The sequence below is a fragment of the Vombatus ursinus genome, unplaced genomic scaffold, assembly GCF_900497805.2.
Source record: "Vombatus ursinus unplaced genomic scaffold, bare-nosed wombat genome assembly UNPS02014158.1, whole genome shotgun sequence".
NCBI lineage: Eukaryota > Metazoa > Chordata > Mammalia > Diprotodontia > Vombatidae > Vombatus > Vombatus ursinus.
The window spans coordinates 2,940,943-2,965,819 of NW_020953936.1; the positions used below are offsets into that span (position 1 = coordinate 2,940,943).

At 39.6% G+C, this 24,877-nt stretch overlaps 1 protein-coding gene across 1 annotated transcript in view; it reads left to right on the forward strand.

Moving 5' to 3' along the window:
- Positions 1-8,296: 8,296 nt before the first annotated feature.
- The window catches only part of DCAF10 (DDB1 and CUL4 associated factor 10), a 52,481-nt gene continuing 35,900 nt past the window's right edge, over positions 8,297-24,877 (forward strand). Inside the window, 2 exon segments of the mRNA XM_027859058.1 lie at positions 8,297-8,718; positions 8,720-9,063. Of these exon segments, the coding sequence (XP_027714859.1) occupies positions 8,335-8,718; positions 8,720-9,063 (728 nt within the window). The 5' untranslated portion in view covers positions 8,297-8,334.

A 24,877-nucleotide genomic window follows, 5' to 3' on the forward strand; every position in this document is an offset into this window, starting at 1 on the left:
TTCATGTCTTTTCTCAATATTTTCTGAGTTAGTAAACAAATCATAACCAACTTTGAGAACTGAGATATATTAATGCTTGATTTGATTTAACTGTGAAAAGAGGATTAACTTGAGTCTGTGAACAAAATATCAAGTATGAGGGAATTGTTATGACTGTACCTCAAATACTGTATGTACCTCATGAAATATAACCTTTTAAAGTAGGGTTAATTTAATTTCACAAATAAAGTTAATTAAATTGATGAATATGTAATATGGAAAGTTTTGTAGACAAGTTCCAATTTTGCTGGTTGAGTATAACGTGGAGTCGTCAATGTATTATATCCTGGCTTCTTGAAGAATTGGCAAAATCAGGAATTTTAGGCCCTCATGAAAATATTTCAGAAGGGAACCTCTTTCCTTTAAAAATTGTCTTTTCATTACAGTAATTTCTTCTTAAATTCCATTGCCTCCCATCCTCACCACGGAAAGAATCACCAGGGAAAGAATCCCACTCCACTCCATTTAATCACTGAAGGTCCAGATATGTTGACTGAGCCAATCAACCAAAAGTAAATTACTTGTGACTAAGTCCTTAACTAATTGTAAAAAATCATAAGGCTTTGAGTCATTGGATGATAGGAGATGATGCAATATAGGAACTATCTTGTGCCTTGTTGAAGAGAATAGGGTCCCCCATGTTCTGTGGGGCTAAGTATGAAAATACTTAGCCTGAAGTCAATCAATTGAGTGGTGGTTGAATCCAGTGGGGTAAGACTCCTGAGAATTGAATTGCCCTTAGGGGAGCCCATTGACCAGGTGACAACATTTCAAGCTTTTGAAAGCTTGAAAGTTCTGGAGTTCATTAGTATGAGCAACGTCCATGGAGCGCAGTGACTGATGGCAGCATCTGCATTGGGAGCTTCTTTGAGAAACACACTGAGGGACAACCTTAGGCACTCTAAGGAAAGGCAACTTCAGAAGTCATGATTCCTTGGGGCTGAAATGCAGGCTGTGAATATCTATGGAAGAAGAAAAGGACTCCCAGTAACCAGGGCTTATGAGTTATCCCTCTGTCACACGAGTGTCCCATTTTACTTTTAAGTCTCAGACCACTCAGAATTAGAGTTGGGGGGAATAGTTTAACAACTGTCCTTGTTATATACCAGCTGCACCCTTTCTTAAAGCTAATAAAATCTGGCTGATAATTGGAGAACACACTGGTGGGTGCTTGTGAGCAACAGAAATCCCATCACCTCAGGGCTTCCCCCCCTCCAGGATCCTAAAGGGAATTGGGAGTCTTAATTCCTTTGGAGATCCAATCTACTTATGTGGGTGGGAATTGGGTAACTAGCCCTGGAGGAGGGGTGCTACACTGGTAACAAAGTAAAACATCTACGTAAAACCAACAGACATCATAACCATATCTGAAAACAAAACTACATTCTAAAGAGAGGAGGGGGTGAGTTTTGCCATAAAATTCTGCAGGATTAGGATTATTACCAATCATTAGAGTTCAGCTGCTTTTTAGTATTATTTATATGTTTGTAGTTATACAAATTGTTTTCATTCACTCCATATCACTACATACAGGTCTTCACAGGTTTCTGAGTTTCTCCTGTTTGTCGTTTGTTACAGTACAATAATGTTCCATTCCATTCATAGGGGACCATTTATTTAGCCATTCCCAAATTGTTTGAGTACCCATTTTTGCTAAAAGTTTGTGGGTGGTTTTTGCAAACACCAAGTGCTACTATGAATATCTTATATTAAGAAGCTTGCTTTCTTTCACTGACCACCTTGGACTTGGAATCTGAGATGAAATCTCAGAGTTTTAATTTCCATTTCTATTCATTCCTAATGATTTGGGGCACTTTCCCCCCCTACTTTGCTTTTCTTCTGAAAACTACTTATCCTTTGAACAATTACCTATCCATCAGAGTAAATGCAAAATGAGAAGCTCCATCCCCCCTGATATATGCAGATACATCTTGAATAATATTTATACCTGTGGGGAGAGGAAAAAAGAGAGAGGCATCTGGCAGGAGTTTTCTTTCATCCAGTTCTGGTTTGCAACCCATTTCTTATTTCACTTTGTCAACACAGAGCAGAGTCACATGAGCTGAATAACTGATCTTTCACCAGTATCTACTGTATATAAATAGTGCTAATCTGCCTCCCCCTCCATTACTAGTCCCTGAGTCCTCTGATTTTTCCTGGTGTCTTTCTCATTTGCCTTTTCCTTCCACCCTAGTCCAAACCTTAATTATCTAACTCTAGACTTCCAAATGATATGCCAAGCTATTCTCATACTGCTGCCATAGTAATTTTCCTAAAGCACAGTGACCACGAGAGATAGCATGGCTTAATGGTTAAGAGAGGTGGCCTTGAAGTAAGGAAAACATGAGCTCTCTGAGACTGCAAATTGCAGAGCAAGTGCTGACCTGCATTGGTAGAAGGAATTCTGTCTCCTTGGAGTTCCTTAGAACAATGAAATAACTCAGGCGCTGAAGTCAGAAGGACCTGAGTTCAAATCCAGCCTCAGACACTTGACACTAGCTGTGTAACCCTGGGTAAGTCACTTAACCCTGATTGCCTCACCAAAAAGAAAAAACAACAACAAAAAACAGTGAAATAATAGGTCATAGTGATCAGTAGTTCCTCATTGCCTACTGAACAAAATACAAACTCCTTAACCTGGCATTCAAGGCTGTCTGTGATTTGACCTTTCCAGTTATCTCCTACTACTCCCCTACACATATCCCATTCTCACATCAAACCAGACTACCTCCCATTCCTCAAAAATGCCTGCACTCCTCCACCTTTATGCCTTTGCAAACATTGTTTCCTTTGTCTAGAATGCCTTTCCTTTCTAGGCCCATATCAAAAGCTATCATCTGCATGAAGCAAGCATTTCCCATTTCTCTCTTCTCTAGAATTGATTGCTAATGGACACTGGAAAAAACCTTGAGTTTTAGCTAGGTTAGGAAACTGAGGAAGACAAGTTAAGTGAGCATCGCACCCTTTACTACTTTTTTGTTCTTGGACTATCCCCTATGTTAGGTTTCCCCCCTCAATCCAAGACTATGAGTCTCTTGATAACAAGGATCATACCTTATAATTAATATATTTCCCTCACAAGGCCTAGTACAGTGTTGTGTATATACTAACTGTGTTATTCATTTTACCTGTTATTTCCTAGGAATGTATATAAGGCTTAAAATGAAGAACCAAACCAAAACAAATACAGGGAAATGAAGTACTTAGGAAGCAAAATTGTGGCTTAGATGATTTTCTTCAGATCTCCTATTCCCTTTTAAAGAACATCCCTCACTACCACACAAAATATTTCCCTCCCCTGTAATACTTCCCCTCTTATCCTCTGGAGACTAAAGTTTCAAATACCTAACCTAATTAATTAAACTCGATTAGTGCCTAAAGTACTAATAAGGCTTGTAAGAGAAAATATTCATTTAATACTGAACTTAACAAATACCAGGATCTTGTTTCATATTCCCAGTGCTTAATATAGTGCCAGGCAAATAGTAGGCACTTAATAAATGCTAGTTAGCTGACCAACATTTCCATATCCATGGCATAACAAAGGGGATTGCACATGAAACTGTAACTCTATTACATACAGCTTTCTTTTTAAAAAATACAATATGAAAATTTGACTTTTAAAGCTGTCCTACTTGTTTGTGATTCTTTCTGGCCTTCTGTTCTCTACTGTGCTTTTTTAAATGGTAAGGGATGTTTTAACTGTAGCATTCTAGAGAACATTTCTTTATTGTCTAACATAATTCTATGGTGAGAATTTCAAGCCATAGAAGACTGGAGGGATAGATATTCTGGGAGTGGGCAGTCAGCCTGTTAGAAGAGTCTAAAATTATTGGTTAGATTATCTCTTACATGACTATATTTTCAGATTCAAAAAATTGAGATGTGTTCTGAAAAAGGATATAATTTTCAGTCTCATTACTAGACTGTAAGTTCCATGAGGGCAGAGACTTCTATCTAATTTTTTTATTTCCCTGATCACTAGCATACACCTAATAAAAGGTTGCTGAATTTTAATTTATTGTTTCAATCTGAACTGTTCTGGAAAATTTGGGATGTAGGGCCATAGCACTTACATTTTATTGACACCTAGAATGAGCTTTGGATTTAACATGATCTCACAGCATCAATGTAAGAGCCTAGGACTTCTAGACCATTTTAATAATAAAAATATTTGTGTCATTTTAACCACCAAAACATGTTAAGAGGAAAATGTTAATTACAAAACATGTTTAGAAGGAAATGGCTATAGTACAGTCAGAGTATAATTAAGGATCTAAAGTGAAGTAGCAAGTGAGCCTCCTAACACCTCTCCATTTCCGATATCCACTTCTCCATTATCAATACTTTGGTTTCTCCGGAACCCCTCTATCACTACTGTGCTCATAATGGTTCCTCTGCTCGAAGTTCAAAGCCCTTAGTCTAGTATTCAATGCTTTCCTTCCCCAAATATCAAACAACAATGCACTCTTGTATCCTAACCCCAACCTTAAGATGCCTGATCTTTCAGAAGGGATTGGCCAAAAGAGAGATACTGCTTTGGCACATGACCTGCAGAAAGTGAAACTTCTTTGCTGGAATCTAATAACCCTAACTCTGACAATGCATACCCAGGAAGGGACCCTTAACCATGCCCACAGGCTTGGGACACTAAAATCCTTTGTTCCTATCTGTGCCAGTGGGGGAGCAGTATCACTTCCTAAATATAGTTTGGAGGAGTAGTCCATAGTGGGCTGTAATTACAAATCTCCTCTCTAGGCCAGGGCTAGGTTCAATAATAATGTGAGTTTGGCTTTTGCAGGATGCTTGACTTACAAATAGAACCACCTGGGTGTTATTGTCATGCTAATAAAAGCTCCTTGACTGCTATGACAATTACAGAATTTCAGTCAGAAGGGACCTCAGTAGTCATTGAGTATAACCTGTACCCCCAAAGGTCCTTTTCGATTTTAAAATGCTGTGATTCTGTGAAATATCACTGATAGTGGCTCAGCAGTCATACCCATTTCTCCTTTGAATACCCCAAAATGCAGTTCATTCAGGTGGTTTGAAGTTCTTTTCCTAATCTCCTTATCTGACTTGGATATCAGTTCTATATCAGCCACTTTTATTCTGTCCTTTCCACTCTAAAATTGTGAATCAGGTGGAACAGAAACAAAGAATTGAGAAGCTATGCCTTTCTGCTGTCAGTTACTGTCCCATCCTCCCCTTCTCCAGCAGCAGTCTTCTCCCTTCTTTGACCTTCTCTCTTTATCTTTTTTTCAATATAGTCCCAAACCCATTCCTGTTGTCTTTAGATTTCTTTGCTAGCCTCAGTTCATCCTGAGTTTCAGCGCTGACACTATTCTCACAATATTGTTCTAAACTTTTGTATTCATGTTCTACTACCCACTCTTGTTTCTATCTTCTGTACATGTCTTTAAAAACTCTTGCTTGGTGAAATCACTGTATGTCCACATGGCTTCAAATGGTGTCTTATACCTATACTTCCCTACTTATTGTCCTCCAAACAAAACTTTCAATTTCCTGCCTGTGAATGGTTTCTGATATCATTCTTTTACTCCCAATGCCTCCTCCCTGCTGTCTATCTAAATCCTAGCTAGGCCCAGGTCAATTTCTACCACCTGCTTGTATCCTTCTCTGAAGACCTTCTGTCTACAGGATTGTCTCCCTGAAATCTTAGAATACTTATTACCTATATCAGCATTTGATAGCATCATACATTTAGAGATGGATGGGCCCATAGAGATCACTCAGTCCAATGACCTCATCATAAAGGTGTGGAAACTGAAGTCTAGGTCACGTAGAGCTAGGATTTGAACCTTGGGTCTTCGACTTCAAATCCTAACTGCTGGCCCTCACTTCTAAATGTCTTTCTCCACACTCTAATTCAAGAAACATTTTTGGGATGCATACTCGGTATAAAAGGCACTAGAATGGGTACTGAAGATAGATAAAAACGAAACAGTCCTTTCTTCAAGGAGCTTACATTCTGCTGGGCACATACAACATGAACCCAGAAAAGTTAATACTAAGCAGTTTCAAGAGGGAGAAGTTCTTTAACCCTGTAAACTTTCTTCCTGAGTCCTGCTCTTTCCATCCAAGCTCCCTCTGCTGCTTCCTGAAATGAGAACCACAGAGAGCTCCATGGAGGCAGTTGTGGTATGACTGGCTCTATGAGCTAACATTTATATGCATTTAGACAATGATACTAATAATAATAATAATAATAATAATAATAATAATAATAGCTAGCATTTATATAGCACTTATTATGTGCCAGGCACTGTACTAAGTGCTTTACAGTTATCTCATTTGATTCTCACAACAATCCTGGGAAGTAGGTGCTTTTATTTTCCCCATTTCACAGATGAGGAAGCAGAGGCAAATGGAAGTTAAATGACTTGTCCAAAGTCACACAGTTACTAAGTGTCTGATGTCAGATTTTAACTCAGATTTCCTGATGCTAGGCTCATCAATCTATCCATGTACCACCTTAGCTACCCTTTGGTTTACAAAGCACTTTACATATATTATCTAATTTTATATAGTGGAGTTATGGATTTGGAGTCTGAAGACCTGAGTTCATATCCCAGCTTTACTACTATCTGTGTGACCTTGGACAAGTCAATTAACCTCTTGGGACTGTTGCTCTGTAACATGAGGGGATTAGTCTAGCTATAGATGATATCTCTAAGATCAGTCAGTCAGTAAGTGCCTACTATGTGCCAATCATTTTGGTTAAGTGCTGGGGAAACAGGCAAAAGACAGTCTCTGCTCTCAAGCTGCTCATAGTCTAATAGGGAGAACTACCTAAACAACTATGCAAAAAAGTAAATACAGTAAATTGGAGATAATAATAGAGGGGAAGCACTAGCATTAAGAAGAATCAGGAAAAGCTTCTTGTAGACGGTGGGATTATAGATGGGACTTGAAAGAAGCCTGGGAAGCCATGGAGGTGAGGAGAGAGAGAGAATTCCAGGCTTTAAATCTATGATCCTATCATTTGCCTGGGTTGAGGCTGCACAGGGTGGAGCTGTCCATTGTAGAAAATTTAGCTAGTCCATAGTAATGATGATGATGATGATGATGATGATGATAACAATACTATGAATATTTGGCACATATTCCTTTTAATAGTTTTCAAAGAGCTTTCCACACATTAGCTCATTTGATCTTCAAAACAACCCTGTAGTACAGTGTGTGTGGGGGGCAGGGGGACACAGTTATCATCATCTCCATTTTACAGATTAGAATTCTGAGCAGCATAAACGGTCCAGAGTCACAGAACTAGCAAGAGTTGGGAGCGACATCTGAACCCAAGACTTCCCGTCTCCAAATCCAGGAAGGGAAACCCTGATCTTCATGCCCCCTGACATTTATCACAAACTGTCCTGACCTCTCATTGTCATGGCTCCGCAAGGGCAGAGGCTTGTGGGGCTCCCAAGGGCAGTCACTATGTCTTAAGCCTCTTTGTCACAGCAGATAGCCAGAGTCCAGCATACTGTTCATAAGTCATAGGATGTGAGAACTGGAAAGGACCTTGGTCCAAGTCAAGCCAGCTTCTATTAAGAAGCTTCTGATCAAGAAGCCTTTATGAAGCACCGACGGTGTGTCAGGCACTGGGCTAAGCGCTGGTCCATCCCACTTAGAGATGGCAGATGGCTAGGGAGGCGTGGGAAAGGAAGAGAGGGAGAGGAAGGGAGGGCAATAGAGGGAATGGAAAAGGATCTCAGAGGAGATGTACTGAAATCCATTCTAACAGGGGAGGAAACTGAAGCCCCGGGAGCGGGGAGAGTCAGGATTCGAACCCAAGGCAACCACTCTTGCCCCCGCATCCCTGTTCGACTCCAGAGTCTGCCGTGATAGAAATCAGGGGCACTGGGGGCGGGGGTGGGGTCACCGTGTGCGCGCACGCACGGTCACGCGCACTCGGGGAAGAAGGCGCTCCCGGAGCTGGAGAGGACGCCCGGCTGACGCTGTCCCTCCGACCTCCGGCTCAACTCCACCCCTAGACTCTCCCCTCCCCCCAGGTCGCCGGCCTCCTCCGGCGCTAGGAGCAGCGGGGGGCCGACCAGCGGCGCGATGGTGTTCACGCTTTCCGGGTCCCCGCCGGCTCCACAGTCTCTTCGGCGTCAGTTTCCCCGCCGGCGAGCTTAGGCGGCGGCACGGGCGGAAGTGTCTTGCAGCGGTAGGGTGGCGGTGGTCGGCGGCGGCGGCGGCGGCGGCTGAAGGGGCGGCCCGGGAGCTGGGGCTGGGGCTGGCGGGGGTGACGCGTCGGCGTCCCCGTCGGTCATGTTCCCCTTCGGGCCCAGCAGCCCCGTCGGGGTTGAGGCGGAGGAGCTATCCGGGGACGAGCTGGGCTTCGTGAGCCGAAGCGAGGGGCGGTCGCACGAGGGGAGCGGAGCAGTGATGGCCTGGCCTGCCTCTTCTCCTTCCTCGCCACAGCCCTCCGAGTCCTCCTCCAGCCCTCCCCGCGAACCCCGGGAGCCCCGCGAACCCCGCGAGCCGCGCGACCCCCGCGATCCTCGCACGCCTCTGCTGACCGTGCCCGCCGGCCCAGCGACGGCGGCGACCTCGGCGGCGCGCGCGGGGGAGCTCGCGGGAGGGGCCAAGGGCGAGCCGAACCCCGAGTCCCCGCGGTCCCCGCGGTCGCCACGCGCCGCTCTGGTCCCCTCCCCCCCCCGACTCGCCCACCGCCCACTCCACGGCCGCCGCCGTCGCAGCCTGCCCGTCCGCCTTCACCTTCTTCTCTAGTCGCGTCGCCGCCGCCGCCGCCGGCTCCGGGTCCGGGTCCCCGGAGCCCAAGCGCGGGGGGGCCGGGCCGACCGGGCGCCCGGTGGGCATCCCGCTCTTCCGTTGGCTGAAGAGCCGCAGCTTGGGCCGGGGGCTGTACGTGGACCCCGCCCGGGACAACTTCCGCACCATGACCAGCTTGTACAGCTCCATCCACCCCGCGGACTCGGTGTACCTCAGCACCCGCACCCACGGCGCCGTCTTCAACCTCGAGTACTCCCCCGACGGGTAGGTCGCGGCCGCGGTGGGGGAGGGGATGGGCTCTGGAGAGGAGGGACCCCCCCCCGGGAGTGGGGGAGCGGAGGCGGACAGGCCTCGGCCCATCCCGCGCCCCTCTGCCCCTCCCCTTTATTTATTATATTCCGGAGGCCCAGCGATTACTCCTGTAATAAAGGATGATCAGCCTTTAATAAACTCTCACCGGGCCGGGCGTTTTGCGAAATGCCGGGGATTCGAGGACGTGACCAAAAAATGGATGCAGACCTCGTCTTCTGACGGGGGAGACGTGGGAATATCCAGCCGCGGATCCACGCCATTTTTATTAAGCTCGTACTATGTGCCGATTCAATCCTGTCAACGTTTATTAAGCGCCCACTATGTGCCGGGCCGGTGCTAAAGGGAGACAGTTAATAAAAGGTTGGGGAGACAGTTAATAAAAAGAATGACAGCCTATCCCCTCCGGGAGCTCGCGGTCTAACGGGGCAGATGCGGGTGTGGATAACCATGGACAGAGGAGAGTGTCCCGAAAGTCTTGGTGTCGTTAAAAAAAAAGAAAAAAAGACGAGCTTAAAACAGCACCAAGACTTTTGGGACACCTGTATGCAGAATAGATGGAAGGTAATCTCCGAGGGAATGGCCTGGCTGTGGTGAGGGGGGCGGCGGGCAAGCCGGGAACTGGGAAAATCCGCCTGCAAAAAGGCGGGGTCTGAGGGTAATATTCGATCACAGCTCACGTTACCTTTTGTTGAGCCGTTCCCTAAAAGGAAGACACCCCGTTAGTTTACCGTTTTTGGCTGCCGTGCAAAGAGCCGCTATCAATATTTTTGAATCTTGAAGGAAGCCAGGGAAATTGTGTGACAGGGTGAGGCAGGAGAGCATCTCAGTCACAGGGGACAGAGCGCAAAGGCAAGAAGAAGGGAGCAATGAGTAGGCCAGAGCGGGTCTAGAGTGTGTGGAAAGGAGTCAAGTGCAAGAAGACAGGAAAGATGTCAGGGGCCGAGTAGTTACAGCTGGCAATATCAAACAAGTACTATTTAACCTTAGAGGTAATAAGAGTTAAATAAGTGGATGTGTGTATGAGATATGGTCATGGCTGTGCTTTAGGAATATTACTTTGGCATGATTTGAAGCAGGAAGACTAAGTCAGTAAACATTTATTAAATACCTACTGTGTGCTAGGTAGGCACAGTGCAAAGCTTTAAAAGAAGGCTTTTGCAGTCAAGAGGAGATGAGGTCAAACCTAAGGGTGGGGTGTTGACTGTGTTAAGTGGAGAGAAGGGGAAGCTTAAGGAGAGATGTGAAGATAAAAAAAATAGGATGGGATAACAGATTAGATATGTGGGGTTGAGTGTGAATGAGGAGTCAAGGAAGGAAACCTGGATGGCTGGAAGAGTGGTGGTACTTTATGGGAAATTTGGCAGGAGGAGACAGTTTGGGAGAAAAGATAATGAGTTCTTTATGTTTTGGTTGTGTTGAATTTGATGTGTCCAAAAGGAAATTGGTAAGATAGGACTGGAACTCAGGAGAAAATTTCGGGTTGGATATCTAGAATTGAGAATTATCTGCATAAAGATATCTGCATAAAGATATCTTGAAGATATCTGCATAAAGGTTGAACCCAGTTTACTAATTTTGATAATGTAGAGAAGTGCCAAACATCATGGGTAACACTTATGAGTACCTCTGGAAGCAGATTAAAATGTAATTGGAAAATATTTAACAGAATAGATAAAATTACTATAAAACATGGGTAACATTACATTTAGAAACTATTAGTATGTAGCCTTATGCAAGTTCTCAATGTACATATATCCTTAGGGATCTTTATATATAGTTTAATGGTCCTCATTTCTATTTGAGTTTGACACCATTGGGGTAGAAGCAGATGGAAAGAAATTGCTGTAGCTGTACTTGTCTTGGTATTAAATTTCAAGAATTTTGGTGCTATGCTATTAGAGTCCCTAAAACTGATGTTAAACTGTGAAAGAGGGCATTGGATCTTACTTTGCACTTCTGCATCTAATGATACTGTGAAGTAGAGGCATGAGAACAGTGAATACTGCTACCATACCACAAGACATGTTTGTCAAATTGCCACACCTATTCGAAGACTGACTCTGGATCAGGAAGACAAGAAGCTTAGTTAGGTGGTTGACTCTAGACTCTAGGGGTTGTTTTTCCTAGTGCTGCCTTTCACTTCCCCTTCTGAAGGCACTGAGGGGTCTGCTATTATGAGCATACTGTGTGACAGTATGACAACTCCTGTTGTTTGTGCTATCACACTACCCTGGGTCAGAAAAATGATGGCATTAATAACTTGATGGAGGCCACAGTACATTCCATTGTACCTGTCCCAGAGAACAAAGTGACATCTCTTGTTCAGATTAGTCAGTGGGGGCAGGATTGGGAATGCAGTCTTAGAGGTTGGAGAGGGAAGTGATTATAATCAGGAGCAAAATGGTGAATGGGAAGAAAGGAGGGAAGAGTTGAAAAAGATCACAGAAGGAAAAGAAGAAAAAATGTTGGGCCAACTTCTGCCCTGCTTGGCTTGTTAAAGGTTTAGGATGAACCCTCAAATTTAGGATGACCAGACATTTAAGACCGTATATGCTAGGCAATATGCTGGGCACTGGAGATAAAAATAGAAAGAAAGAAACATTTCCCTACTTTCAGGAGACAGAAGGCACATATGCAAGTATATGCAGAACAAATATGGAGAGAATACAAATACAAGGTAGTTAAATTCAAGGCTATTAGGGAGGGAGGGCAGTAGCAGTTGGGATCAGGAAAAGATTCCTATAGAATGATGTTGTGGAGTTAAAATGAGATAATTGAATGAAAAATGCTTCAGAAAGTTAAGAATGGTCTAGGAGTTTTGTAAGTTTTTTCTCTGCTTTTGTATAACCTGCTCTATTATGTCACTCATGTTCCTCTATTAGAAATGTTGAAACATTACCGTTATTCATTCCTTTCACTGATAGAATTGTACAATAGTGAAAGCCAGTTCAGTCATTGTAAAAGTATATTCTACTTCTCTGACTTTAAGTTTTGTGAGTTAAAAGTGATAAATTGGAATCCGTATAGAGAATTTTAATCTTTAGGTTGTATACTGTGGCCTTACAGAATGCCATTCAATGAAACAGGCAAAATTAAGTACTATTTTAAATTACATAAATTGTTTAAGGTATCCTCCTAAACTTTTTTCATGAGGCAAATGTGGTCCCAAACAGGGAAGAAAGAAGGGTTCCCATCATTTCCACTTCAGCAATCAATGAGAATGAAATCCAAAATAAAATTTCCCTTTTGAAGGATAAGATAATCTGTAAAACAAATCAAGAAATTACTGGTTTCTTTGTTTTCATTATAGAGAGTTCCATCAGATGACTAGATGTTTGAAGCATTCATTTCTTCTTTCCACTTAGTCACTTAGCATTTATTAAGCACTTACTATGTGCCAGCCAGTTCATCTTTATTATACTCCATTGAAAACTTGGAACACTAAGAACTAGGGCATATTTTCGAGTTGCAGGTTCTTTTTTTCAAAATCAGGGAGGAAATTTCTGAGTGTACTGGGATTGAGAGGAAAAAAAAAAAAAACAGGTAACTTAGACCTAGCCATTATCCTGTTGCCTTTTAAAATGGCATTTTGTGGGTTTTGGCAATCCAAGACTATAGATCTTTCTGTTTTCAACTGTGATAGCCATTAAATCCAAGTATCCAAACAAATTGACCTTAAAATTGCTATATCATACAGAATGTTAAAACAAGAATTTAAAAAATAATTAAATATTCCATCATTTTCACTAAAAATTATTAATAATATTTTAGTGAGAGTGAAGGGTTTTATGTAGTCAAAATAATTATTTTAAAATGTTTATTTCATCTTTATCTCATCTGTTTTTATTTTTATTTTGTCTGTTTATACTATACATAAATTAATACAGTAGTATGTGTAGTTTATGAATATACAAATATTGAAAGTATGTACTCAAATTTTTTTTCAACTGACAAGGCTGCATAGTAAAAAATTAGTTTGGAGATCTCAGGCATAGACAGGTAAAGTCAAAAAATGTTAGAACTGGAATGGACTATAGAAGTCACTTTATCCAGTCCTTTTATTTTACAGATGAGGAAAACTAAAGTTCTGAGACAGGTAGTAACTTGCCCAAGGTCACACAGTGAATTAATGGCAGCAGTAGAACCTACATCCTGGCATATGTCTAGCCATGTTTTTTTTCTGGGGATCCCCAGGGTTTGAACTTCTGAAAGCTCTTTCTTATCCAGATCCGTCTAATTTTATCTTAATTGTTTTAAAACAATTACTCTAGGGGCAGGTAGGTGGCATAGTGGATGGAGTACCAGCCCTGAAGTCAGGAGGACCTGAGTTCAGATTTGGCCTCAGACACTTAACCAATGGTGTGACCCTGATTACCTCTAACACAAAAAACAAAAACAAAAAAACAGTTGCTCTGATTGCATATGTTGGATTCAAAAACTCTAGGAAGAAAGAGACAACTGTGCAGGAAGAAACAGCAGGTGAACAGCCATCTGTAATAGTTGCCTTTTGGACCATAACAGAGCATCAAGATGCCCCTTGGTGCTGATAATTATTGGAAGCTATGTCTTGAGTATTCATGGCAGAATGTGTTGAGAGTTTGAGTTTTTGAAGGATAGAGAGTTGAGTTGATCCTGAGAAAGTAATTAACCATTTCTAATTATTTTACATTAACATTTAATGCAGCTGTGAGGAACATAATGGGGAATGTTGGTTGCTGTGAGTCAGGGTATTTGTTTCTACTGGTTTTTTAGGGGATAGCTCCCCAGAAATTCTCTCTTCTCTACTGTTTGCATTAAAAAAAAATGTTTCAATGTCTCTCTTTGCTTTCTTTTTTTTTCCCCATTACTCTTAGTAGCTCACCTTTAGCTTTCCTTTTCCTCCCAATTTGAAAAACAAAACAAAACAAAAAAAACCCCTCTCTTGAAACAAATAAACATAGTCAAATAAAACTAATATACTCATCATGTGTGTCTTAAAATGAATGTTTTGTTCTGCACCTCTTGTCATTTTGTTCTCTGGAGGTAAGTAGTATGCTTTGTCATTGGTCCTCTGGAATTGTGGCTGATCACTACATTGATCAGCATTCTGAAGTCTTTCAGTTATTTTTCTTTACATTGTATATATTTCTTTAGATTGAATTTTGGGAAGTGTTTTCATTCGTGTGGTCACTTCTGGTCCTGGTCTGGTCACTTCTGGTCACTTCATTCCATATCATGGTTTATACAAGTTTTCTCAAGTTTTTCCGAATCCAGTCCTTTTGTTATTTCTCATGGTGTAATAATATTCTATTACATCCATGTACCATAATTGATTGAGCCATTCCTCAGTTGATGAGCACCACCTTAATTGCTAGGTCTTTTCTCTAACAAAAAGTGTTGTTATAAATACATGTTAGGTTAAATGAGTCTCGTCTCACTATCTTTAATCTTTTTGGGGGCATAGGTCTACAATCATTTTGCTTGGCCATAGGATATGCACAGATTAGTAGTTTTTTGGGTATAGTTCCAAATTGCTTTCCAAGTTGATTTGATTAATTCATAGCTCCACCAGCAGTACATTAGTGGACCAATTCTCCTTTATCCCCTCCAACAATTGCATTTTCCTTTTTTTGGTCATCTTTGCTAATCTGATGGCCAAAAGGCTAAACCTGAGGGTAGTTTTAATTTGTATCTGTCTTGTTCATTATTTTTGAGCATTTTTTCATATGGTTGTTGATAGCTTGACTTTCTTCCCTTGAGAAATGCCTGTTCCTTTGACCATTTATTGGGGAATGACTCTTATATATTTAAATCGGTTCCCTATATTTCTTTGATATTAGGCCATTATCAGAGAAGACTATTTTACTTCCTAATTTTAAGTACATCAATTTTGTTTGTGTAAAATTTACATAACCAGAGTTGTCCATTGACTCACATGTGAGTCTCACAATTCCTTGTTGGGTCAAGGTCTCTTTCCTTATTTGTAGTTTGAGAAAGGTATCTCCTTCCCTGCTCTTCAAATTTATGATGTGACCTTTTATCTTTTGGTCCCTCTATCTTTTCTAGCAGTTTTTGTCACATGGTGAGACCATACCATAGTAATTTTTTCGTCTTTGGTTTTATCAAGCCCTATACTACTGTGCTTGTTTGCTCCTTATATTGTGTGTACTTAATCTGTTCTATTGCAGATCAATTTTTCTATTTTTTTAATCAGTGCCAAATTATTAGTTATTACTGTTTTTTGTTGTGTGCTTTGATGTGCAGTACTGCTAGCTCCCCTTCCTTTCCAATTTAAAAAAAAGTTTTCCTTAATTTCCTTGACCTTTTGTTTTTCCAGATGATAACTGAAAATTTAAAGATTGTGCTGGAGGCAGTATGTACTGGGGGGTGGGGGTGGGGTGGGTGGAAGGGGTAGTCTCTAGTCCATCATTGGGGATCACTGGTTACAAGCCTTGATTGACATATGGGAGCTATCTAAGACAGTTCTGAATGCCTCCTGGTTCCTGTACAGGAAAAGAAAATGGCCTGTAGAAGAGGAAACTCGACCTAGTGCTCTGAATAGTAATTCGAGAGCAACAAGTGTAGCCAAATGTGAGAGTGGGTCTCTATTGGCTGATATAACTGGTCTTGTTTAAAGGTGGATACTCTAAACTAGTAATGGATTAGGACTTTTTATCACACTGTCTTCTAAGCTGTAATAGCTTTAATGTGTTGCTGGCTTAAATCCCCACTCAACTTTCAGCAAGTTATTTTAACCTGTCTAGGTTTCCTCAACTGTAAAATCTGGGAGTTGGGACTAAATGAAATTTATATTATCGTCCTTGACTGAATTGTTACCTGAGTGAATCTCCTTTTTGTTTTTGATTTTTGGTGAGGCAATCGTGGTTAAGTGACTTGCCATGGGTCACACAGCTAGTTAAGTGTCATGTGTCAGAGACTGGATTTGAACTCAGGTCCTCCTGACTCCAAGACCACCTAGCTGCCTGCCCCTGTATGATTCTACTTTGTGACCAGATTTCTTTTCCTTATTTAAATCAGCAGTCTTTAATGTCCCTTCCACTTGCTCTTCTTTTAACCTCCCTGTGACTAGGTCATTGATAGGAATTCAATAATTAACAGATCCTGAGCCCAATCAGTAATACTTAACTTTTCCTGGGTTTTCTTTTTGTTCCTTACAATCCCTGAGTCTTAGGTTAAAACTCCTCTTCTGGAGAGCCTTTTTTTTTTTTCTTTTTTAATGGGATAACATTTTTTGTAATTCCACATGGCAGGAACTGCCATCTTAAACCCTTCCAATTCCATAATGAAATCTACATCACTCAGCCATTTATTCATCGTTTCTTTGTCAACTCTCGAGTTTGTGTGTATGTTGCACCTAGAGCCCCTTTTGATTTTACTTGGTTTATGAAACCACTTTTGGTTACATTTCAGCAATCTAATGGCCTATAGTTGTTGTCAGCCTTTACTATTGCTCTGTAAAGTCAGTTCTGTTTGTATTTTGTTTCATTTTATGGTCCAGATTCTTTCTCTCCCTTTCCCCTCCTTCAGCCATTGAGAAGGCAAATGTTTTACAAAAGTGTTTTACAAATATGTATAGTCATACAAAACAAATTCCCTCATTCCATATGTGAAAGGAAGGAAGATAAGAAGGAAAATATCTAAAAATATTTCAATAAATTTTTAACCTGTTGGATGTTCTGAGAATATAAATTTTCTTCCTTTTTTGATGAACTGTTGATTTTTCTATAGCTAACATGTATATGTGCTTGTATTCCCTCCTTTGACTTGTTCAGATGACAGTGAAGCTCATGTCACCTGCTCCCCCAGCGCCTTTCTCCTTGTTTTTATAGACTTCAACTTCTGTACTCAAATTATGTAAGATAGTTTTCCCTAACCCTTTCCTCTCCTAGAATATTCCCTTCCCCCCTCCCTTTCCATTCTTGGACCACAAGAGAACCACTTTTGTGAAATTACCTTGTGTAATTCATTGGACTTCCTCTGTGACATCTGATGATTATATGGTTCAGAGAGGACTCATTTATCATCTTCTCATATTTGAATGTAAACAGCTAATTTTTGCTTAGTGTTTACTTTTTTGTTTCTCTTCACTCCTGTGTTTGAACTTCGAAGTTTCTACACAGCTTTGGTTCTTTCATCAGGAACACCTGGAAGTCCTCTTTGTCATTAAAGGTCCATTTTCTCCCCATTAGGATTATATTATGTTTTGCTGAATTATTGTTTTTGGCTATAAACCTACATCCTTTGCCTCTTGAATATCACATTCTCAGCTCTGATTCTTTGTAGTTTGTTATTGAGTTATTTTCAGTAATGTCCAGTTCTTTGTGATCGAATTTGGGCTTTCCATGGCAAAGATTGGAGTTGTTTGCATTTCCTTCTCCAGCTCATTTTACAGATGAAGAAACTGAGGCAGACAGGGTCAAGGGACTTGCCTATGGTCACACAGCTAGTAAGTGTCTGAGGCCAGGCCAGATTTGAACTCAGGAAGATGAGTCTTGCTACCTCTAGACCTGGCACTATATCCACTGTGCCAGCTGCCCCTTCTTCAAAGTAGAAGGTGCTAAATCATGTGTGATTCTAACTATGGTTCCTTGGTACTTGAATTCTTTCTTTCTGGCTCATTGCAGTATTTTTTATTTTTTTTTAACATGGAAACACTAGATTTTGGCTATAATGTTCTCAGAAGTTTTTTCATTTTGGAGTTTCTTTCAAGGGGCAACACTTCTATTTATACTTTGACCTCTGGTTCTAAGAAATCTGGGCAGTTTTCTTATACGATTTCTTGAAATGTGAAGAAGTCAAGACTCCTTTTTTGTTCATGGCTTTCAGGTAATCTATTGATTTGAATTTTTTTTTCTCTTCAAACTATTTTCTAGGTCTAGGTTTTTGCTATGAGATATCTGCTATTTTTTTTTTTTCAGTCTTCTGACTTTGTTTTTATTGTCTCATCAAGTTATTAGCTTCTCTTTGGTCCAGTCTAATTTTCAGAGAAGTTGTTGCTTGGGCAAGGTTTTGTACCTCTTGTACCAAGCTGTTGATTTCCTTTCTAATTTCATAGCTCTTAACTGTTTTCCAGTTTTTTCCTCAAGTGCTCTCATTTCATTTATAAAAAACATTTTTAAGCTTTTGCCTTGTCTCTTCCAGGAATTCTAGTTGAATTCTACTCAAACTGTGTTTTTCTTTGAGGCTTTACTTATAGATATTTTAAAGTCTTTCTCTTCTGGGTTTGCGTCTTGAGTGACACTGTCAACACAACTCTTTTTGGTGGGATTCTTTTTTTTTTGTTTGCTCATTCTTCTAGCCTACTTCCTGACATTGGACTTTATGTTAGAGCCAGGATTTGTGCGCTGATAGGAATATCTGGGCTGGTTTTCCTACAGCTTTCTTGGGGTACTGAATGCTGTGTATTTCAGGATCTCAGAAACAATTCATACTGGAGACCTGGAAGCTTTCATTGTTCTCATAATCTCGTGTAGGGTAAAGTCAGCTTCCCGATCTCGACTCTGCAAGTTTCTGACCTGGATTTGGATCTGAGCAGCAAGTCTTTGGGTTTGCCCTTTGAGAGTTTCTGTAGACTGTTGCTAAAGTCATCCATTATGAGCCAGCTGGAAAGGCCTACTAGTTTAGAATGGTAGAACTGCAGGCTCCCCTTTGTGTGGCAGTCCTGTCATGTGTATTCTGCTGTAGGTTTCATACTGGGGCTGGAGGCTGTAACTGAGATCTCTCTCTGTTACTGGTGTTAGAGCCACATAGTTTTACTTATTTTGAAACTTGCTTCTAGTATTGTAAAAAGTCTAGGGCTCGCAACTGCAATGACACCTAGATGCAGTTCCTTTCCTTAATCTACTCTTGGACCTGAGAGTGGGTAGTGAGTAATAAATATAGCAGTTGACACCTGTTTCTGCAACATGTATGAATTCCTCTGTACCAGATCTGGGACCTCCTATTTCCCCAGTGGTGCACAGCCTGTCTCTGTGCTGCAATGCCTTGCTTGTGGCTAGGCCTTGTCCCCACTTTCCACAGACCTCTCTGTCTTCTTCATAACTAATCTGGACTGGAAAAAATGATTAACTATGATTTTTTTCTTAGAGGTCTTGATGTATTATCTCGGTCTGTTTGGAAGAGTTTGGAGGGAAATTGCTGTGCTTTTTGCTGCTACTCATCCACCTTGATTCCTCCTCTGATATGTTTCATGGGTGTAGCTGTGTTTATGAGTTGTTTTTCTGAGTGCTTTGTTATCAAAATGCATACATTTGTAATTGGCTTATGCATGGAAAGGCTCACTGCTGTTATGACATAAGTACATTCCATGCCCAAGGTCTCCTCCCTCTTAACTAAAAGGAGATGGATTTTCTCAGTTATTCTCAGGTGTCAAGGTTAGTTGGTCATTATAGGTACACAGTGTTCAGTTTTATCATTCTTTCCATTTATGTTGTATTCGTTGCTTTCGTGATTTTGCTTACTCCCTCTGTATCAGTTGATACAGGTTTTCCCTTGCTTCCATGAATTCTTCATATTCTTTGTGTTTTAAAGCACATAATATTGCATTACTTATTCATGTACCACAATTTAAACTGTCCTTATTGCATGAGGACCTACTTTGTTTTTAGATCTTTGCTGCTACAAAAAATTCTGTGAATATTTGGGTATGTATGTGATTTGTCTTCCACCTCTTTGGGGGGGATATATTTCTAGTAGTGGGATCTTTGGATTAAAAAAAAAGGACATTTGTCACTTTTTAAACACAATGTCAAATTGCTTCCCTTTTTTATCACTTTCATGTGACAAAATGGTTTTACTTTTACATTATGTTCATTTAGAGATTACTCCCACTTTGTGCCAAATTGCTTTTCAGAATGATTGGATGTATAGTCACAACTCTAGTAACGGGCCATCATTATTCCTCTCTTTTCACAGTGCCTGCAACACTGGTTATATTCACTTGTTATCTTTGCCAGTTTGCTAGGTGTGATGTGAAACCTCAAAGTTGTCTTATTTTGCATTTCTCTTATTATTAGTGATGTAGATAAGTCTTTGATATGATTATTAATGGTTTGTAGTTCTCTTAAGAACTGTTTCTTCATATCTTTTGACCAGTTATCAATTGGGAAATGATTCATGGTTTTATATATTTATGTGATAGTTATCAAAGATATTTGCTGCAAAAATTTTTTCAAGCTGACATTTTCCTGTCTTAGATGCACTGATTTTATTTTTGTCAAAGCTTTTTAATTTCATGTAATGGAAATTGTTTATTTTGTTTTTGTGATCTACTCTAGCCTTTGTTTCTGTACTCAGAGATATAAACATGTTATTAAATAATTTGGTGCTCATGATTGGGCCAAGTAAATGTAATAATACTTACATTACTTTATTATGCTTATATTAATTTACAGATTTAGTGCAATACCACTTAAATTATCATGGGGATACTTTGTAGAGCTAGACTAAATAATAAAATTCAATCAGAGGAGCAAAAGTTCTAGAATCTTAAGAGAACTAGTGAAAAAAAAAAGTAGAAATGAAGGAGAGAATGACGCAGACCTCAAATTATACTGTACAGCAGGAATCATCAAAAGTATGTGGTGCTAGCTTAAAAAATAGAAAAATAGATCAGTGGAATAGATTAGTTATTCAAGAGGCAGAAACAGTCTCAGTAATTTGATAAACCTAAGGACATAAATTACTTGAGGAAAAAACTCTCTGTTCACAAGAATGTCTAGGAAAACTGGAAAGCAGTTTTGGCAGAAATTAGGTTTAGGCCAAAAACTTTCATCAAGTATGGCACAAGGCTCAAAATGGATATGTGAACTGAATTTTTAAGTTCATACTGTATTAAAAAATTGGAATCAGATAAAGTATTTTTCACTGGTATAGTTAGTAGAAGAATTACTAACTAATGATATTTTTATCTTTTATCACAACAGATAAAATAACTTATTAAAGAAATTAAAAATCTTTTGCCTATATAAAATTAATGCAACTTGTGTAAAAAAGAAAACCATTTATTTGGGGGGAACAATCTTTGCTTCAAATATTTCCGGTAAAGGTCTGACATCTAAGATATATTCTGAATTAACCCAAAATATACAATCACAGAATCAGATTTTGAGAGTTGGAAGGCATCTTAATAGCCATCTAGTGCAAACTGTATCCCACAGAGGACCCTTATTATAATAACATGCCCAACAAGTGTCATTCAGACTCTACTTGAAAATCTCCAAGGAACAGGAACCTATTGCCTCTTGAGGTATCCCATTCCACTTTTAGACAGCAAGTTTTTCTCAACCTCAAATCTGAATTTGCCTTTTTCTTTGTTCCTGGTTCTGTGTTCCTGGGCCAAACAGAGCAAATTGAATGCCTCTTCAAATAGCCCTCCAGAATATGGTTGTCTTGCTCCCTCGAGTCTTTTCTGCCGGGTAAATATTTAAATTTTCTTCAATGGATTGTCAAATGACATGGAGTTAAAGCCCTTCACCATCCTGGTTGTCCTCCTCTGGACATTCTTCTTATTTTTTTTTAATATTTATTTTCTTTATTATTTCTTAATTACATTTAAATAGACTTAGCATTCATTTTTTTAAAATTTTGAGTTCCAGATTCTCTTCCTACCTTCTGCTCCGCCCTCTATCCCTTGAGAAGGCAAGTAATATAACACTTATACATGTGAAGTCAAGCAAAGCATATTTCCATATTAGCCATCTTGCAAAAGAAAACATATATATACATGAAAAAGAAAATAAAAGAAGTGAAAAAAGTGTGTTTCAATCTGCACTCAAGAGTTCATCAGTTCTCTCTCTGGAGATGGATAGCATTTCTCATCATGGCTCCTTTGGAATTGTCTTGATCAGAGTAGCCAAGTCTTTCACAGTTGAATATCGTTACAATATTGCAGTTGCTGTGTACAATGTTCTCCTGGCTCTGCTCACTTCACTTTACCTTAGTTCATTTAAGACTTCTTGGGTTTTTCCGAAACCATCCTGTTTATCATTTCTTATAGCACAGAACTATTCCATCACAATCATATACCACAACTTATTCAGCTGTTCCTCAATTGATAGACATCCCTACAGTATCCAATTCTTTGCCACCATAAGAGTTGCTATAAATATTTTTGTACAAATAGGTCTTTTCCCTCCTTTCCCCTTTTTTTAATCTCTGTGGGATACAGACCTAGTAGTGATATTGCTGGGTCAGTGTATATGCACAGTTTTATAGCCCTTTGGGCATAGTTCCAAATTGTTCTCCATAATGATCAGTTTACAACTTTACCAACAGTGCATTGGTGTCCCTATTTTTTCGTATCCTCTCTAGCATTTGTCATTTTCCTTTTCTGTCACATAAGCCAATCTGATAGATGTGAGGTGATATCTCAGAGTTGTTTTTAATTTGCTTTTCTATGATTTAGAGCATTTTTTCGCATGGTTATTGATAGCTAATTGATTTCTTCTTCTGAAAACTTTCATGTTCCCTTCCTTTGACCATTTGTCTATTGGGAAATGGCTCGTATTTTTATAAATTTGACTCAGTTCTCTATATATTTGAGAAATGAGGCCTTTGTCAGAGAAACTTGATGTACGTTTCCCCCCAGTTTTTTGCTTTCTTTCTAATTTTATCTGTATTAATTTTATTTTTGCAAAAATGTTTTAATTTCATAATCAAAATTATCCATTTTACTTCCTGTGATTATCTTTATCTCTTTTTTGGTCATAAACTCTTCCATTATCCATAGATCTGGCAGATAATTTTTTCCATACTCCCCTAATTTACTTATTTCACCCTTTATGTCTAAATCATTTATCCATTTATCCATTTTGACCTTGGTGTATGGTGTGAGCTGTTGGTCTGTACCTAATATCTGCCAAGCTGTTTTCTAGTTTTCCCAGCAATTTTTGTCAGATGGTGAGTTTTTTGTTTTTTTTTTGTTTTTGTTAAATTTACTTTTTTATTTTTAGGCAATTTGGGACTAAGTGACTTGCCCAGGGTCACACAGCTAGTAAGTGGCAAGTGTTTGATCTGAGACTGGATTTGAACTCAGGTCCTCCTGACTTCAGGGCGGGTGCTCTATCCACTGTGCCACCTAGCTGCCCTTAGATGGTGAGTTCTTGCCCCTAAAACTTGGATCTTTGGGTTTATCAAACACTAGATTATAATTTATTCCACTGATTCACTACTCTATTTCTTAAGTAGTACCAGCTTGTTTAAATAATTACTGTTTGAAATCTGGTACTGCTTGGCTGCTTTCCTTCACATTTTTTCCCCTATTGGTTCCATTGATACTCCATTTGCTCTTCTAAATGAATTCTGTTATTGTTTTTTCTAGTTTTGTAAAATAAAATAATTCTTTGGTAGTTTGATTGGTATGGCACTAAGTAAATTAACTTAAGTAGAATTGTCATTTTTATTATATTGGCTTGGCCTATTCATGAACAATTAATATTTCTCCAGTTGTTTAGATCTATATTTGTGTGAAAAGTGTTTTGCAGTTTATATAGTTCCTGGGTTTGATTTCATTTATCTTTGTTGTCCAATCATATCTCATCCTGTACTTGTAAAGTTGATTACAAATGTACAGTTTTACATTTATCACTATTGAATTTCAGAACCCAGGAGTTCTTAACCCTTTTTTTACTGTCTTGGAGTCCTTTAGCTGTCTAGTGAAGTATATGGACCTCTTTGCAGAATGTTTTTTTAGTGCATAAAATAAAATACACAGGATTTCTAAGAAAAAAAGTTATATGGAAATACAGTTATAAAAATGTTAAAACAAAACAAGTTATTAGACCCCAGGATAAAATCCCTCCTAATCTAACCATCAAAAATTTTTTTTATTCTATCAGTCACTGTGTTAGCTATCCCTCTCATCATTTGTGTCGTCTATGCCTTTTTTCTCAGTCATTGATAAAGATGTTAAACTGGACAAGACCCAAGTGCAAATCCTTGAGTATTGATTGCATTGGAAACTTATTGTCATATTGAAATTGAACCATTAACAGTTACTTTCTTAATCCATCATCCAACCAGTTCTGAATCCATCTGATTGTATTACTCTAGACTACATTTCTCTATTTTCTTCTAAAGAATAGTTTGTTTGTTTTGGTTAGGCAGTGGGGGTTAAGTGACTTGCCTAGGGTCACACAGCTAGTAAGTGTCAAGTGTCTGAGGCTGGATTTGAACCCAGGTACTCCTGACTCTAAGGCCAGAGCTCTGTCCACTGCACCACCTAGGCTGCCCCTCTTCTAAAAAATAGTACAAGATACTTTATTAAAAGCTTTGCTAAATTCTAGGTAAGTGACACATCTCTAATATTTCCCTAATCTACCATTTTAAACTACCGGTTTAGTAACCCTTCCAAAAAAAGGAAATGACATTAGTGAGACACAATCTGTTCGTGGTGAAGGCACTGTTTTTGTTACCTAGATAGATGTTCACCAACCACTTTCATGATCTATTCTAGAATTTTCCCAATCAAGCCCACTGGCTTCTAGTTCGCAGATACTATTCTTTTCCCCTTTGTGAAAATCAGTACACCATTTGCCCATCTCCAGTCTTGTGGTATTTCTTCTGTTTTCAGTCATTTTTCAGTTATCCCTGACAGTGCCTCAGCAATCACATTTGCCACTTCTTTCAGTACCAGAAGATGAGACCAAGAACCATTCTGCAGTTAATAAAAGGTTAAAGGATGTGAATAAACAGTTCTCAGAAAGAAAAGCTGCAAGTTGTTAACAACCATTTGAAAGATTGCTCCCAGTCACTAATAAGAAAAATA